The following is an 18,120-nucleotide window of genomic DNA, read 5'->3' as shown; positions in this document are numbered from 1 at the left end:
CGCGGCGAGCGCGGCCCCTCCTGAAGTGCTGGACAGCTCCGCGCCACAGAGCCGCCCGCCGCGCCAGCGCGCCGCCGCCACCGCACAGCGCCGCCTGCCGGACGGAGGGCGCGCAGCACCCGCGCACCCACCCGCACACCCCAGAGCTCCCCCCTTCCCCAGTCCCCCCTTCCCCACAGCACCCATCTTTCCCCAGAGACCTCGTCCTTCCCCAGACCACCCCTTCCCCATAGACCACATCCTTCCCCAGAGACCCCATCCTTCCCTAGACCATCCCTTCTCCAGACACCTCATCCTTTCCCAGACACCTCATCCTTTCCCAGAGCACCCATCCTTCCCCAGACTCCCCTTCCCCAGACTCCCCTTCTTCCCCACAGACTCCGTCCTTCCCCAGAGCACCCATCCCACCCCAGAGACCCCGTCCTTCCCCAGAGATCTCATGCTTCCCCAGAGCATTCATCCCCAGAGACCCCATCCTTTCCCAGACCATCCCTTCCCAGATACCTCATCCCTTCCCAGAGACCCCATCCTTCCCCAGAGACCCTCTTCCCTAGAGCCCCATCCTTCACTACAGTCCCCCTTCCCCTGAGCCCCCCCATCCTTCCACAGAGCACTCCCCTTCCACAAACCCACCATCCTTCACCAGAGTGCCCCCTTCCCCTAAGCCCCCCATTCTTCCACAGAGCCTCTATCCTTCACCAGAGTGCCCCCTTCCACAGAGCCCCCCATCCTTCATCAGAGCCCCTCTTCCACAGAACCCCCTTCCCCAGAGCCCCCCAACATCCCCCCAGGTCACAATAGCCACCTACACCCCCCCACTTATCATACAGCCCTCTGCCCTGCATCCCCCTGCACCTCACAACTCTCCCCAGTGCTCTCCCCCACCTTCGTCCCCACATCTTACCTCCCACCTGCACCCCCAAATCCCCCCAGAAGCCCACCCCACCCCACCACAGTCCCCAAAGCTGCACCCTGGGGTATAGCACCAAACACCAGCCACCGCAGCACCTGCCCCTGCCAAGCTGCTTGTGCCTGAGGGGTGCAATGGCCAGAACCCCCCCCCTCCTGTACCCCACCCTGTATGCCATCCCATCCCACCCCAAATCCCATCTCTTCCCATCCCATATCCCACCCTGAATCACATCCCATCTTGTAACCTGTCTTGTCCCAGCCTGTATCCCACCCTGTATCCTAGCCCATTCCATCTCAGCCCATCCCATCCCATGTCCCACCCTGTATCTCACTCCACCCTGTATCCTACCCCATTGCATATCCTCTGCTGTATCCCACCTCACCCCATATCCTATCCCATGCCCTACCCTCTTGCCCTGATGCCCCACCTCACCCCAGTGCCAGCCCAGCCCTGCCCACCCTCTCCCAGCTGCTGGCACTGACTGGGACCAACTGGGGCACCCCCACCCTGGTGGCTGCGGGTGGATTCAGGCTGGCAGGGGGGCCAGGGTGACATGGGACATGCCAGGTCCCCTCCGGAGATGTTGCCCAGCGCTGTAGCACAAGTGATGAGTCCGTAATTAATTCTCATTTCTTTCGGTGATGCTGAGCACTTGCCCTCCTTATGGGCCAGGAAGCGGTGAAACTTTGAGGGGGAGAAGCTCCCAGTACAAACCAGTGCCACCAGTCTGGTCCAATTAGCCTTGTAGTGAGCAGCGGTGTGGCAGGACCCAGCCAGAGGAGGAGGGCTCAGGGTGCAGCAAGGAGGGAGTGGGGTGGCTGCAAAAAGAGAAGGTGCCTTGAAAATCCCCCAAAAGGACCAAAAAGAGAGGCAGCCCCTGCAGCAGTGCTGAACCAGCCTTGTGCTGCTTGGGGCCACCCTCAGCCCCCCCAAATCTCCCTGTACTGTGGCATCCTGGTAGGGGACAGGGTACTCAGACCTCCCCCAAACCACCCTGAAATCTCCCACCATGCTCATGGCAAAGGACAGGGTACCCAAACCACCCCAAAACTGCCCAGTGTGGTCATGGCGAGGGTTTAGCTGCCCAACCCACCCTGAAACCACCCTGGCTGCTCTGCCAGGGCCCCAGGCAGGGACACCGCGTGCACCTGGCTGGGGACGCCTGTCCCCCAATGCCCCCCACCCTGTGCCTCAGTTTCCCCTGCACCGCACAGGCAGGGCACCCCCTGCAGATGAAGCCCCCTCCTTAATCTGGCTGCTCCTTCCCAAGCAGGGAGCTAAGGGCACCCGGGTGTCCCTCCATTGTGGATTTGGCCTCAGGGGAGGGGATCTGGGGAGGGAGCTTCAGCAGGGACAGCAATGGGGAGCCAGAGCTGGGGTCTAAGAGGAGCTCTTGGGGGTTAGCCCAGGCTGGAGAGCCCTGTCTGGGGGGGGATGTCCCCACAGCTGGGTGATGCTTTTCCCTCCCAAGATGCTCTGGGGAGAACTGGACCAGGGACCAAGCTGGTCCCAGCAGCACTGCTCACCAGCGCCAGCCCAAATCCATCACCACAGCCAGAGCCACTGACCTCACCTACCTCCCCATCTCTGTGCACAGGGATCCCTGTGGGTCCAGGTGGCAGCAGGCCATGGGGAGGGGTCCAGCTGTGGGGGGACAGTGCTCACCTGCAAACAGGGTGGAGGGCACAAACATCCTCATCCCACGAGGATTAACCACTCTTTTGGGGTTGTCTCCTACCAGCTGCTCTGCAAAACCTGCATCCCACATCCGTTATCCACCACCCTCTCCCGTAGCTAAACTCATCGGTACGAGGGTAGGCAAACTCCCCATCTGCTGCATGAGGAGGGGCTGGCCCAGACCCCCCCAAATGCAGTGGGGACAGGGAGTGGGTACAGGTGCCCAGAGATCCTGCAACTCCCCAGCATCCCTCCCCTGACCCGCGCAGCCTGCCCAGAGGGGCATGAGTGGATCAAAGCAGCAGGTGGGTCAAAGCCATGGGTGGGAGCCTGGCTGAGGGTGGGCAGTTGCAAAGCCACAGCAGTGTGGGAGAGTGGGGACACCCACGAGCAGCCCGGGGGACATGGAGCCTTCCCAGAGAGCTGTGCCATGCCAACGCCAGCTGTGCACCGCCTGCAGCCACCCATGGGGTGCAAGGTGTCGGTGTCCTCCCGTGCCAGGGCTGCCTGGGTGCTCACACATGCACACGCACGCACATGCACACAGACACACACTATTGCAGCCCCCACACGCTGTTCCCCCCCTGCTCCAGGGCAGCCTGCCCCAGCCCTACCTAAAACAGCCACAGGAGCTGGGAAGGGTCGTTTGGGGTGGGAGAGGGGCTGAGAATGGGCTGCAGCCTTGCCAGGCTGTTATTGTAGGGACTACATAAACAAGGGGCTTGGCCACGTGTTGGACCATTCTATTAAACTCTAGCCAAGCAGCGGGGCTGCTTGTGGGAGCTGCAGTGCAGCCCCCTGAGCATCCCCAGGGCTGCTGCTGCCTCCCCCTGCTCCTGCCTTTGCCCCTGCCATGTGCCTTTGGGGCAAGAATAGATGCCACCTCCTAGGAGAAATCTCCTGTGTGGTCACAGCCTCTCCTGGTTTAATGCTGGAGGGAGAAAACAGCCCATGATGGGAAAATCCAGCATCCTCCGGGTGAGCCTGCGCCCTTTGCAGCACTGCTGTCTTTCCAACACCCACAGAGTCCACAGCACTGAATAATGCATCAGGCCCTGGGAAACAAAGAAGATGGGGGGGATGTGGCCAGGCTCCCCCGTGGCACCAAAAGCAGCTTGGGGAGACCCTGGCATGGGGGGGCCGCAGCCCCATGGGACTCCCTGGGTGCTGCCAGGAGCCAGGGCTTCGCAGCGGGGCCGCATGGGGCTTTGGCCAGTAGCCTGGGAGAATAGCAGTGGGAGATCTAGTGTAGCCCAGGGTGCAGGATCCCAGCCGGAGAGCTGGCACTGGCAGTAAATACAGCCAGAATCATGCCTAGAATGGAATGGAGAAAGGCAATAGGTATCCGGGTGAGAAAAAGGGAGAAAAGCGGCAAGAAAAAGCTGTCAGGCAGGCAGAGAGCTGGGGGGTGCAACCGGGAGAGCAGCACGAAGGGATGATCTGGTGGAGAACAAAAGGGGAGAGATGGCAGGACCCGGAGAATGGACGGTAATTGCAAGCAAACAGGCAGAGCCACCCGCAGCTGGGGGGACAGGAAGAAAATAATCACTTGAAAGAAAGCGAGGCTTCAGGAAGGAGGGGGGGGGGTGGGGGCTGTGGGGGTGGGAAAGGCGATAAATAATTAAAGGAGATCAAACGAGGCAGGCAGCAGAACAGGCCTAATTGCAAGGCTTCGTACTGAGGTTCAACATCTCCACCAGCCGCCTCCTGATGCAGAAGAAAGGGCGGCCGGGAGCGGCTGCGGCACAGGGAGCGTCCGTGCTGCCAGCACAGCACAGGCAGTAGCCCCTGATCAAAGCCCAGCGCTGACTTTCTTGATGCTCAGCAACCCCGCGTGAGGCAGCAAGGAAGCGGGGAGGAAGGAAATGCCTGCAAATACGGGGAGCAAAGCAAAGGCACGAAGGGAAAGGGGCTGGGGGGCACCACTCTCCCCTGAGAGCCCAGGGTGTGACAGGGACCAGGCGTCTGAACAGCCCCGTGTGCGCCCAGGGTGACCTTGGCCCATTCGATCGTGGCCCAGCGGCTGGAGGCTCCCATTGATTTGGGCTCGACCCTGTGGCCACGTGGCCCTGCTTGCTGGTGGGGTGGGTTGGCTGGGTCTCCGGTTCCCCCAGGGCTCCCCTAAGCCTCCTAGCCCATGGCAGGGATTTTTCTTCCCTGGGGATTTGTCCAGCCACCCTCCGAAGCCCTGGGAAACATTTTGCATCCACGTTCTGCTGCAGAGAGGAGACCCCTGTGCCCACCTCCCTTGGCTCATGCAGGAGCTGCCACTTGCTGCTTTCCTTTGGTACCTCCCGACTCAGAGAAACAAGTACGGGAGGAAAAAAATGAGCCACCGCTCCCCTTCCAGCCTGAAAAGGCCTTCAAGCAGTCATCCATTACCGGAGACAGCCTTTGCTTTTACAAACCCAAAGGGCAGCTCACCCAGAGCATCACCCAGCACACGTAGAAGCAGAGACCCGCTACTGGCCACGACTCTCCTGCTGCATCTTTCCCCATGACCAGCTCCTGCAGCTACTATGACACCATCCGATCCATCCCAGAGTCCCCAGGGACCCCCTGCAGGCAGCAGGTGCCAGGGACAGGCAGAGCAGTGGCAGAGCGCAGCTCGAGCGTGCTAACCTCTCCTAACAGGCAATCAAATCCTCACCCCGGCAGGAGTCCCTGCATATTAATTGCACTGCGTTATCCAGCCATCTGTTCCCGCAGCCAGGAAAAGAGCAGTCCCTTTGGTCTCCTTTATTAACAGGTTTCCCTGCAAATGCAAACAAACCCTCCCGTCTCAGCGCCACGCTCCAGAGCTGCTTTGAGGCACCCACGAAGGAATCGAGAGCTCGTGGGCATTTTAGTAAATCAAGAGCAGCAAACGCAAAGGTGGTGATTTTATGCTGCCTGTGGCCAGGCAGGAGAGCCAGGGGAAGGGAAAGACTGCTGCAAAGCCAAACCCGCAGATCAGAGGGTTTCTGATCCTCCTGCCCACATTAAAGCCTCTCATTATTGCCCTGTGAGAGAGAGGGGAAGCTGAGCTGGCTGCAGGGGAGATCTGCCTGCGCCCCAGCTGTGCTCAACCCACCTCGGGGTGTACTACCCCCTCTCCTCTCCCAGTCCACCACCTACCTCCCTGGGCAGGGGATGCTGCGTGCAAAGCACAGAGTCCAGCCCAGGCTGCTTCACCACAGGGGGGTTCTACCCCCTACCCCTTAAGTGCCTGGTGCACCGGAGTGGACCTGCCCCGGCGAAACCAGGTGGGACCTGGCTCTGGCAGCCCGTGAGGAGCTCGCTGTGGCCGCTGAGCGAAGCATGAAGCCTCCAAAAGGGGATCAGCCATACAAAGCCTGCCATGAACCACCAGCCCCAGTAAACTGAGGCTGAGCAGCAGTGACAGGGGGACAACCAGCATCTTTGCTAGGTACCTCCACATCCCCTCCAGTTTTGCTCCTTTCCCGGAGCTGGGAAGACAGCCAGCTTTGCCAAGGCAGATGCTGCACCCAACTGTCTTCCTGTTGTTGTTTCCTCTGCTTCTTCTCCTAAATATCACCGAAATGCCAGCAATCGTCCCCAGGCCCCAACAGGCCTGCTGCAGGCTTACTAGCCTTACCCAAAGGCAAGCTGCTGCTGCCATCTCCCGGCTCCCACCACCTGGAGCCCTCCCGGGGTGAGATGGGGCTCAGGGGTGACAGCTCTGTACCACATCCCAAAGCACCAGCTCTTAGAGCCAGGAAGGGAAGAGTCTTCCCAGGAATGAGGGACACCGGGCTGCCAGCCTGCACCTTGCTCCTGCGGTCATCCCACCTGAAGCCCTCCGGGACACCAGGGTCAATCAGGATGAAAGACTCAAGCCATAACATTCACCATTTGCTTTTCTCCTTGTTCTATCCTTTCCTGCACTTCATCACGTTGCCCCAGCAGCACAGGAGTGGCAGGTGGGATCAAGTGACCTGACATCTGGCCATCTGGAGTGTATTTATTACTCTTAATACACATCTACTCTGTATCTTGACATCTGGGCTCCAGCACGGAGCTGGTCTCTGCCTGAGGTGGCGACAGCTCTGTGCACATAAATGATGCTGCAATGGAAGATGTCAGATGCTCCAAGACCATCAAGAAAAAAGCCTGCCCAGTAAACAGGATGAAACCCAAGAGCTCTGAGCAGGGCTGGTTTTTCACCTCCTCCAGCCCCAGTCACTCACCTCCACAGGAGGTAAGAACCAAAGGCTGCCAGCTTGTGACTCAGCAAGGCGGCCACCCTGCGCCAGCTTACAGGACAGAGGATGAAGGTCGCGTGCCTCAGCATCAGGAAACAGCTTCCAGGGCGCAGCACTGGCTTATCTAGGTACACCCAGTTAATTCCTGCTTCTCCAGGAGGGGTACACCCTGGTTCCTTTCCTCCTCTGGGGAATCCGTTTAGAGAGAAGGGGTGGGATGTCCCTCTGCAAACCATCTTCAGTCTTCGTAGATTAAGTTACCCACCACAGCAGTGTTCAGCTGGGGGGACAGCACATTTGACCAAGCAGAGAAGAGCTCAACAGGTTCATTTCTCACCTTCACCCAACGCCCTTCTGGTCTCTGCCTTCACTGCAGAAACCCACAAGCGTGCCTCATTTTCCTTCCCAAAAGGAGAGCTGATTTCCAGGCACGGGGAACAGCTGCAACTCCAAGCACGAGGCATGGGATTTGGGGAGGGGGGACAGACCACAGACCCAAAAACTAAACAGTGCAGAAAGGGAAGGGACATTATTAACATTAAGGGGATTTTGAAGGAGACCCTGAAGAATCCACAAGTCAGCAGGTGCTGGGAAATAATCCTCCTCCACCAGCTCCACTTAACCCAGGCTGTCCCCGAGTCCCTGCTGGTATAAGAGAAGCTTTCTGCTTGTCCACGCAGCTCCCCAGGCTGCACTGGATTTGGACTGCTGACACAAGAAAAAGACAGAATAACCTAAGCCACACTATGAACCTCTGGTTCTGAAAAACCTCCAAGCCTCAGAAATCTGCTCTATCTGCTGTAATAAAACCAGCAGGACTAGAACAAGCGTATGTTATCTTCCTCTGGGTTGCAAGGCAAGGAAAGCTTCCCCTGCAGCCATTAGCTCAGCAGCTTTATGTCACAGCTCCCCAGGACCACCTGGACATACACGCTGGCGTGCAGACCACCAGCTCTGGCAGAGGGACACACTCTTTCTAAACAACCTGTGCTGCCTATTTCTAGATGCAAAGTTGCTGACAGGCTGCAAGACCCCTAACTCCAGCGACCTGCTTTAGAGCAGTCTGCCCCGCACCCTCCGCTTACTGCTTTGAACACATCATATTTACTAGGTCTGGCCAGTCACTCCTCCTCTCAGCATCCTCCGTTTCTGCCATCCTCCCTGGGCCCCTCCAACATGATCTTTGTTTCCTTAATCTTCAAGTCTATTAATAACACCTAATAATTATTTTGTTCCAAGCCTGCTGAGTAATGACTGCTGACACTTCTATTACATTACTATTCCTGTAAAGAAAGCAAGCTTTAATACACTGAATATCTGCGGAGAGGAGTGACAAGAACAGTGCTTGCCATCCTCTCTTCCTACATGTTCCACAGGGCAGGGAAAGAGCCAAGCACTTTATTCTCAACGTATCTTCAACAGTGCCACAACTATGCAACCTGGTTCAGAATGATGAACTAAAAAAATAAACGATGAAAAAAAATATGTTTAAAGTTCACATAGAAGAGAGTTCAAATACAAGAAGCAGGAGGAAGAAAAAACACAGTGACAAACAGCACCTACGATCTTTAGGTACCTTCCTTATGAGAAGCTTCTACACCGGGTTCTCTTGCTCAACCCAACACTCCCCGCAGATCCTCCGGAGGTGCTGGGCTTTGGCATTTCCTTCATCTAATCAAAATAAAATCTGCTCAGCTTAAGAATTCAACCCACATGGATTACAGAAATTCAAAGCGATAGTGCAAGAAGCGCACAGAGCACGGAGGAAGAGTGAATTAATAGCTTCCTTCATTAAAGCTTACCTTCAAAGAAGTCAGCAACAGAACTCGTCACATCACCATTTTCTCGCAGACATTTATTTTTATATTCACAAGAGGATGAATGTAAAAGAAATTTATGTAGATGCTAAATCAAGGCTTTTGTTCCTAACTAGAAAGAAGTCACTCTCTGCATTTTAATTATCTTCTTTAGAGCAGGACTGATGTTTCAACCACTGCGCTCTTGTACTAACTCTTTTGAAAAGAGATTACGTAAGAGATTAAATGCAACACAAGGTAACACCACCTCCTGCAAAAACCCCTCTTGGATCACTTCATCTTGATCTAATTTGATCATGGCTGGTTTCCCAGCTGCTGCACCGAACAAGTAGCCCAAGCCAAGACCCAAACAGCAGCAGAGCTGAGAGTAATCGGTTCGCCCACTTTTAAGAGGCGCTTTCAGCCCTACAGAAACAGACAACCGTTCAGAGACCTACGGCATCTACCTTCAAAAGACAAGCACATCAGGACAATTCCAGATGGTACACTGAAAAAATGAGGTCATTTTATTAATGATTAGACTCTGCGCTGGCAACAATCATTAAGCTAGTACAGACAGACTTCAATCAAAGCATGAGCTCTGAATCAGAAGTCATAAAGTGACATGATGCCTTAATAAATTAAGGAAGTTGTTAATTCCTCTCAGTCATCAACTCTTCACTTGAAGTTCTTCGCAAATTCCTCTCCTTTCTTAATAGAAGCCTTCAGCTCAGACATGGCCTCAGCAACCATCTTCTCTTCAAAGGGGGAGATCTTGCCAATACCTAGGTTCTTCTCAATTCCATTTTTCTGAGGGAAAGAGGATTTAAGGATTAACCATTCATTGAACGACCTGGAGAGTAACTTAACAGCTCTGATTAAGTATTATCCAGCTGAGATGGAGACCCTGCCTGGCACCTCTGTCATCTCTAGCCTGCTAACCCTGCGCTGTGCTTCCCAGCAAGGCTAAAGAGCCTCATTATTACCTGCAGCAACTTCTACAGCCTTCACAAACTTCTCATTCACTGTTCACAAGTGTGAAACCCGAAGCTAGCCCATCGGCTCCTTCAAGAGGAGATTGATATCAACTGCTTCTTCATGCCTCTCCCTATCTTCAAACCCACCATTTGGCAAGAGAATCTCTCCCCCGGCGTAAACCCTTGGCTTGCAATCTGAAACTGCTTCAGATTGCACTCCTAGGTTTTCAAGACCTCGTGCCTACATCTAAACTGCTCCCCCTTCATACCCCCTCTCCTTCCATTCCCTCACCAACCAGCACCTCAGACAGCATACACCACCCTTCGCACCCCAGCAGCTACAACAGGGCTGCAGCATCCTTGTTTTTCACTCCACCTGCAGGGGAAGGGTGACAAAAGGAACACTTCTTTCAAAGTTCAATAGAGGTCTTGAAAGCAATCTATTAATCCTAATCCATGCTACAGTTCCCGATGTGCCTCAATTTCTGAGGGATTTACTTGCAGCAGATCAAGCCGAGGGGACAGGATTGCCGACTCTGGTTAATCATATGAAAGCCCTTCATAAACAGGCACCGACTTGAGGCAAGCGTGATCTCTTAAGCCAAGCCTGAATCTCTGGTTACTCAGTGACCCACAGGCTAAGAGCAGATAAAAGCAGCAGCATCCCTGTCAAGCATGAGGTATATGCTGAAGTACCATACCCAAAAACATTCAAGAAGTCTAAGAGGTACGCTCAGCTGTTACCTTCAGTGATTCCTAGCATCAGACTAAATTGAAATCACCGAGTACAAACCACAAAACTAAATCAGTAGCTGCTGTTTATAAGCCCCATCATTTAAAGTACATACTCCCAGTAGCAGAGGTGTAGAGAAGTACGGGCTCTCGGTCTCTTCCGATCGAACAAAGGCACATTCAATAACCCCTTCCTTTCCATTCATCGCATCCACCAGAGAGAACACAAATCGAGCACCAGCATAGGCCATAGACAAGGTGGCAGATCCTGTAAAAGTTACATCACTTTTAGAACAGATCACGTTGAAATTTGGTACATACTTTAGCATCAAAGGCTTCCATACTGATACGTTTACAGAGCTGCAGTGTCATTGACTTCAAGCTCACAGCCAGTCGGATAAAGCAGCAGCTTCTGGCCAGATACATGCTATTTGGTTGACCATTTATAGGAAGAAACAGCTTAATTTGACAGAAAAGGATTCTTTTTAAAGCCAGACATGGCATGGGATCAGTTAACGTTTAGTCTTACCTACATACTGAGCTGCTTCTGGTATCACAGTTCAGGCAGCTGCTGGCATGGCAAAGCAGCTAGATTTGTAATCAGCAGTTCGTAATTCTGCACTGCAGTTTAAGTAAGATTAAACTGAAGAGGACTGCACCCATTCAGCCAGCCAAACTGCAGTCAAGAACCAACCTGCTCCTGCTTTAGCTTTAACAACTTCAGTGCCAGCCTCCTGAATTCTCCCTGTAAGCTTCTCCAGTTGATCCTGAGGAAAGTCCACTTTTGGTGTGCACTAGATTAGAAAAAAGAAGTTACTATCAAATACCAGGACCTCTCCAGATTTAGCATAAAGCTACCCAGACGACGCTTTGTGAGCCATTACAGTTGTTACAGCTCTCAACTGGGAAAATCAGTTAACCCCAGCTCACAGATTGTGACACTGACCAGCTGCAAACATCCACCAAGGCTGCTGGCTACTGCGTGGACTTTAACAGGAGCATAGCTAGGCCTGGCTTGGCCAAGGACAAACTGCGGCTTGATAGCAAAACCAGGGCTTGCCATGGTTACACGCTACTGTGTAGTCTTCTGCACTAGACGGATGCCCTCCAAGCACATAACAGGCCTTAGGCATTTCAAAGAGCCACCTTATAAATATCTGGGTCACTGTGGCATTATGGAAGTGGAGAGTATTATGAAGGACCCAGTCTGCCAGCAGTATTTAGGAAGTTACGGAACCTTCAGCTACAGCTACACACATACATTAAGCACAGCTATGTGTGTCCTGACCGACTGCTTAACAAAAGCACCTTCTCAGCATTCAGCTGCTCCAAAGTCCTTGCTCTTATTCCCTAAGACCTTCAGAGAAGGACACTTTACTCCCCACTTAAAGGAAAGCCTTCTCCCCCTCCTTTCTCGCAGATCTCTCCTCGGCCGTATCTTAGCCATCTCCCTCATGAGTCATAGAATCACTGAGGTTGGAAAAGACCTTTAAGATCATCAAGTCCAACCGTTAACCCAGGACTGCCAAGTCTATCACCAAACCATGTCGCTAAGCTCCGCTTCTACATGTTTTTTAAATGCCTCCAGGGACAGCGATTCCACCACGTCCCTAGGCAGCCTGTTCCAATGCTTGGCCACCCTTTCAGTGAAGAAATTTTTCCTAATATCCAACCTAAATTTCCCCTGGCACAACTTGAGGCCATTTCCTCTTGTCCCATCTCTTGTTATCTGGGAGAAGGGACCGACCCCACCTGTCTGCAACCTCCTTTCAAGTAGTTGTAGAGGGTGATATGGTCCCCCTGGGCCTCCTTTTCTCCAGGCTAAACATCCCCAGTTTCCCCAGCCGCTCCTCAAAGACTGGTGCTCCAGACCCTTCACCAGCTCGGTTGCCCATCTCTGGACACGCTCCAGCACCTCAATGTTTTTCTTGTAGCGAGGGGCCCAAAACCAAACATAGTATTCAAGGTGTGGCCTCACCAGTGCCGAGCACAGGGGGAAGCTGCAGCCTGCTTTAGAAGTGCATTTCATTCTGGCTTAGCCGCATGAAGGGAGCCTCTCCCTGACTACCAGCCATTACTGAAGCAGGCCGCCCCACACAGCTTGAGTTATGCCTCTTCATTTCAATGCTGCATGTTGAAGTGGTGTTTCTAGTCCACCACAGCAAAAATCAAATCCAATTTCCTGTTGAAGCAAGGTATTCATATCATGAAATACCTGCCATAGAAAAAAAAAAAAAAACAAACCACAAACAAACCCAAAAACACAGTGTTCAAGACATCTGAAAACCCACACCACACTACAAAGTTCCGATCCCAAACTCCTTTAGAGGAGAAAGGCTGGAACTATTTAAATCACCCAGAGGAGTTCAGATTTAGCTCATTGCCTTCCAGTACTCTGTACCTCATCTCAGGATGAAAGCAGCCACAAGAGCAGGGGAGACTGTCTCTGCTGTATCTTAGCACATTACACACCATCATAAAGGCATTCTACGTCAACTCTAAGGCACTGTTGAGTGTTATGGCCACAGACAGCAGTAACTATGACTTACCTGAGAGATCAGAGGGATGATAGTCTTCCCAGCATGGCCACCAACAACCGGAACACTTACTCGAGCTGGATCTAAGCCCTAAGAGAAACATGAAACTTTCCAGCTTCTGAAGCACATGGACAAGAAAAACATTTAAAAACAACACGCTTCATTTCCTGCCCTGGGTATCTGGCCAAATCTATAACCCAGTGCTCCACAGAGCAGGAGTTTCAGAGACAGCTATACTCCAGGGACAAAGCCAGATCTAAACAGTTAAACGCCAGGTTACTCTGATAACTTTAGCCAGTCACAAGGTATTATTAATGCAAGTTCAGATAAATAACAGCACAAGGACAAAATCCACCAGGGCTACTACAAGCAGTGGCCTGTTACACTTCCTGATACATTGCAGAACATCCTGTAATATGCAGCACAGACAGTTTGACTTGCAAATACATACTACAATTCAACCCTCTGCTTGCACCAGCAGGGTTGAAAGTGCCAACAGAACTAAGGCAAACATGTAGCTTGCTCACAGGGGACAGCTGTGAAAAGGAAAGGTCAGAGTCTCTTGAACCACATTTTGCAAGAAACCCTATCCCCAGGCTCCTCTAGAGAATGGAAACAGGGAATCGTTGCCTTCGCCTGTAGCTCCACAGAAACCTGAGCTCCTTTGGCGCTCTGCAGCGATTTTAAAAGCATTTTTGACAGATCTGATGACTGAAGCAGGCAGTATTCCTCCCCCAGCATCTGTTACTATGACCTACCTTTAGTTCAGCCACAAAAGTATTTGCTCTGACAATGTCCAGCGTTGTAACACCAAAGATTCTGTTTGGATTATACACACCATGCTTCTTGAAGACTTCTGAAGTTATTGGGATGGTTGAATTTACCTATAAGCAAGAACAGGCAAGCATTCATTAAAATCGGTATAATAATGAAGCCAATGCATGAACTGAACAGGCCAGTAAACAACACAAAGTATATTTATTTCCAGCTTCAAGTCAACTGCAGCCAATTACTTTAATTCCTAAACTGAAGAGCAATTTACAGTCAGGCTGGAATAAAACCCACACATTTTAAATAACCATTAAGATAATAAATTTGTTGATTCAAGTTACAAAGGTTCCTCCTCCCTTAGTGATTTCTATTCCAGCTAACACACCAGCATGTATTATAACCATAGTCACAGAGGTGTGTGATATTAAGCACTTACATCCAAGTTTTCTGACTTAAATATAGCCAAGAAAAATGGATTAGTAGAACCAGGCTTACAGTTCATTTCTGCGAATACACTGCAGATCTTAAAGATACTGGTCAAAACTAACAGGAACTGAGTTTACTCTGGTATTCTCAGCATTGATGTTGGTTTTTCCCCTCTACATTTTCAAGGTCTCCAGAAAATGCTTACCGGGTTAGAAATAATACAGATCATGGCTTCCGGACAGTGCTTTGCACAGGCCGTTGTCAAAGTAGCAACAATGCTAGCATTGGTGTTGAACAGGTCATCACGGGTCATACCTAAACCACATCAAGTAAAATATTTTAAGTTACCCAGAGTATACTCGTTAATGGGCAAGCAACCCAACCAAAACCAATATTCTGCTCTGGACAGATACACATCAGCTTCTGGTTTCATGTATCAAGAGAAAACACTCCAGTTGCAGTACTAAATTAACTCCTTTCACTAACAAATTATTATTGCCCTTCTAGATAGATCTGCCCTTTCCAGGAGCAACCAGCCCAGCTATCAGCTGTCAGAACGTTTTTTACCTAGGCAGCCTGACCATAGGGACCCACACCAGTATACCAGTGGTGCTCGGAGCAGCATAATTGTTCCTAAGACGAATTCTCTTCCCCCTCTGAAATATTCTCCACAGCTACAGTCTGAACACCAACTGCTGTGTAAACTACTGCTAGTTGTGTATAGTGCCACCTCATTTCTGATGCAGCAACTACTTTAACCATGAAAAATTAAGAATTAGGAAGAGCTAAGTATTGAAGTCTAGAATTTTTTACATTGCTAACAGAATACTGAAAAGCAGAGTAGAAATGGAGCACGTCACAGACATTCTAGGAAGGCTTAACAGCATTCATTCAAAGACACCCTGAGAAGTTATCATACAATTAATGCAAAACAAATGGATTAATTCTATTCTGCTGAGAAATGAAACAAAGAACTATTTTGCTTTTTTTACTAGAGCATTGCTCTGGGCAAGGAACACTAAGGGAGAGTCAGGATCACCTGCATGAAAAGTCTTTGCACCTCACCCCTACACTGGGCCTCCTCCAGAAATCAGTTCTTCCCATTTTACAAGTGACAATCTAAGAGGCTGAATGAGTTGCCTGATACTACAACAAGCTCTAGGTCAGTGTCATTAACATCCCAAGCCAACAATACCACGAAGCACCAGATACAGCTCCATTTGAGTAACGGTACTGCACAGACACGTTTCAATGAAGCTGTGGGGCTTTTTAACAAAAAGAACACACCTGGTTTTCTAGGGACTCCTGCAGGAATAACTACAACATTACAGCCCTTGAGACATTCTGGCAACTGCTCAGGTCCCAGGAAGCCTGAAATAGAAGACACACAGAAAACATGTTTTTGCCAGTTACGTATTTGACACTTCAAACTACAAAATTACACCCATAGGCACCAATTCCTTTTGTCATTTAGCTTTCGACTCAGACTTATGCAGAAAAGCAAAGAAATACCTTATGGATGGATCCTATTTTATATTTTATCCTTGTTTCAAAACCTACAGAACAAGAATGGTGAGAGTCTCACATTCACCTGTTTCAAAACCCAACAGTTTCTCCTGCTATGTGGATTGACTCTCCAAAAACCCTAGATTGGCACTACAGTCAGTACCCCCAAAGAACTGCAGATAGGCAAATTCAGGTAAAACGCAGCCTCTTGGTGATCTTCAGATAAAACAAAGTTCAGCAGATTTAAGTTTTGATTTGATCAAAACTTGACAGCTGTCCCTTTAAAAAAGCAGCACACAGAATTCAGGTAGACACCCAGACAGTGTTAAGTCTATTTGTAGTCAAACTTTCAAAGTCAATGCTCAGGCTTTTTTCCAAGACTGTTCTACTGAACACTTCCTGCCAGTTATTAGGAAATCCCCTTCAACAGTGCAACCACAGACCATTTTCATCTCCATACATATCAATCTAATCAGATCAATCTTAATTAGTCATACATCACTTGACAAAAAGCTACTTAAAACTGATACTAGGCTTCAGGATGATGTAAAGATTCCCTTTCACAAGCAATGAGCATCGCCAGGTGCCAGAGACACCCAAGAGGATCCCTTCAGAACACAATTTCCAGCAGCTCACAGTACCTTTAACATTTGCTCTTGTCTCAATGTGGCTGAGGTCAGCTGCAACGCCTGGAGTGTGAGCGATATCATAAAGGCTGAGCCTGCTCACCAGTGGGCTGTTCTTCAGGAGAAGGGAGAGAGGCTGGCCAATGCCTCCCGAGGCCCCCAGCACTGCTACCTTGGCATTGTTCTGAGGGAAAAAAGGAAAAAGAAGAAGAAAAGACACGTTATAGAGATGTGCTGGTAGTTAGTGCAGCAGTGACCTTGGGAATTTCACCACACTTTCTTTACTTTTAGCTCTATTTCTCAATTTTTTTATCAAGCACTATGCAAACTTGATTGCCTAAGCCCACAGAAAGCGATCATCACAACAGCCTCCCAAAGATCCTTCAGGTTTATTACTGTATTGTAAGTTAGAGGAAAATGTTATTTTGTGATCTGAAGCTCAAATAGAAATGTCTGCAGGACACTAATACCTGCTACCCTGGGGACCTAGGTCTGAGCTAAAGCAAAATCCGGTTTGCATTTTTTTTAGTTTTCATTGCCAGTATCAAAAAACATGCCTTCCCATTTGAAATCAATACATTTAATGGACTACAATAAACATAATAGCCATTGTACGTATGTGAAGAAAATGCGTATGCCTGAAATAAATTCAAAATAGTGCCTGCAGCTGACTCCAGACTGAGGCCTGAGAACATTAAGTGACTGTAATTTCCAGCTTTGATCAAAAGGGGCTGAGAAGCAAGCAAAATCAACTCTGTTGCCCTGGTGAACCAATTTAACATGCTCAGTGGAATTAAGCTATTTCTCTTGAAAATGCCCGTGCTCCTGTTTAGGCAAGTGTCACTAGGTGAGAGGAAAGCTAATCTCAGAGTCCAGAACAATCTTAAAATGCAATGTTTTGCCAAAGTGATGGAGAACCAGAGGCTACTGCAGAGATGTAATGAGGCAATACAATTACTGCTGATGAGGGCATTCTCTATCACACTGTCTTACCAGATAAAGCCATAATAGCCCCAAGTCCCCACATGAACAGCTTAATTATTATGCTATGACAACAAATAATCTACCCAGGAGCTAGATCAGCCTAACCTCAGCTCAGTTTTCTTGCTATTGCAAGAAACGTAATTTAGCATAAAATTCTCCAAGGGGACGCGAAGTCTACCATTCAAATCACTGCTATGCCCTGTATTTATGACTGAGTCTGATATCATGAGGTCAAAACCTCACTGCTAATAAATACAATGCCTATCAAAATAATTACAGAAGCCTGTCTTGTAGAGCATACCTTTGTAGATATAACTGTTCTCTCATATGCCACTGGGTGCTGTTTAGGTTAGAAGAGAGGCTGGTCTCTACATACCACACAGCAGCAGTCCTCTCCTGGTATCAAGAATCACACGCAATGGATTTCAGCATATTAAGGATTAGCGTTAAACCCCCAGGTGCCAGATTGAATTCTTAATGTATTTTGAAAGCAGGGATACATTTTTGTCAGAGGAAAGGAGCAACAAATTTGCGCATCACCTATTACATACCACCAGAAAGCCAGATTTGTCTAGGACCAACAAACCTGGCCAGCCAGGTCAGGCCTGGTCTGGAGGAAGGCAGGAGGAAGGCTGAAACCCGCACCGGCCACCACGGCGCCTGGGCCCCCCCTCACAGCTGGCCCCCCCCCTCACAGCTGGGCCCCCCCCCCCTCACAGCTCCCCGCCGCACGCCGCGGGGCCGAGGCCGCCCCCTCACAGCGGAGGGCCTGGGCTCGACCCCGGCCCCGAGGGGGTGCGGGCCCTGCGCCGGCGGGGTGTACCTGGGCGGTGGTGGCGAGGCCCCGGCGGAGGGCCGCGGCGGGACGGGCGAGGCGGGACAGCATGGCGCGGCAGCTCCGGTGACTCCAACGACCTCCACGGCGCGGCGCTTGCGCGGGACCGCCCGCCGCTCTCGCGAGACTTCTTGC

The 18,120-nt window shown here is 50.8% G+C and overlaps 1 protein-coding gene across 1 annotated transcript; it reads right to left on the bottom strand.

Annotated features, from left to right (window-relative positions):
- Window positions 1–9,090: 9,090 nt before the first annotated feature.
- MDH2 (malate dehydrogenase 2) lies at window positions 9,091–18,113 on the bottom strand. The gene is made up of 9 exons (XM_056349926.1): window positions 17,974–18,113; window positions 16,182–16,350; window positions 15,322–15,405; window positions 14,240–14,349; window positions 13,596–13,721; window positions 12,850–12,927; window positions 10,995–11,094; window positions 10,417–10,568; window positions 9,091–9,401 (listed from the first exon to the last, which is right to left on the bottom strand). Exons 1-9 carry the CDS (start codon window positions 18,034–18,036, stop codon window positions 9,270–9,272), a joined length of 1,014 nt encoding a protein of 337 aa, XP_056205901.1. The 5' UTR covers window positions 18,037–18,113; the 3' UTR covers window positions 9,091–9,269.
- Between the last annotated feature and the right edge of the window lie 7 nt (window positions 18,114–18,120).

The sequence above is a fragment of the Falco biarmicus genome, chromosome 1 (assembly GCF_023638135.1).
Source record: "Falco biarmicus isolate bFalBia1 chromosome 1, bFalBia1.pri, whole genome shotgun sequence".
In the NCBI taxonomy this organism is placed as follows: Eukaryota; Metazoa; Chordata; class Aves; order Falconiformes; family Falconidae; genus Falco; species Falco biarmicus.
The sequence above is the reverse complement of the archived record's forward strand: the minus strand, read 5'-3'. Positions and strand labels throughout refer to the sequence as shown.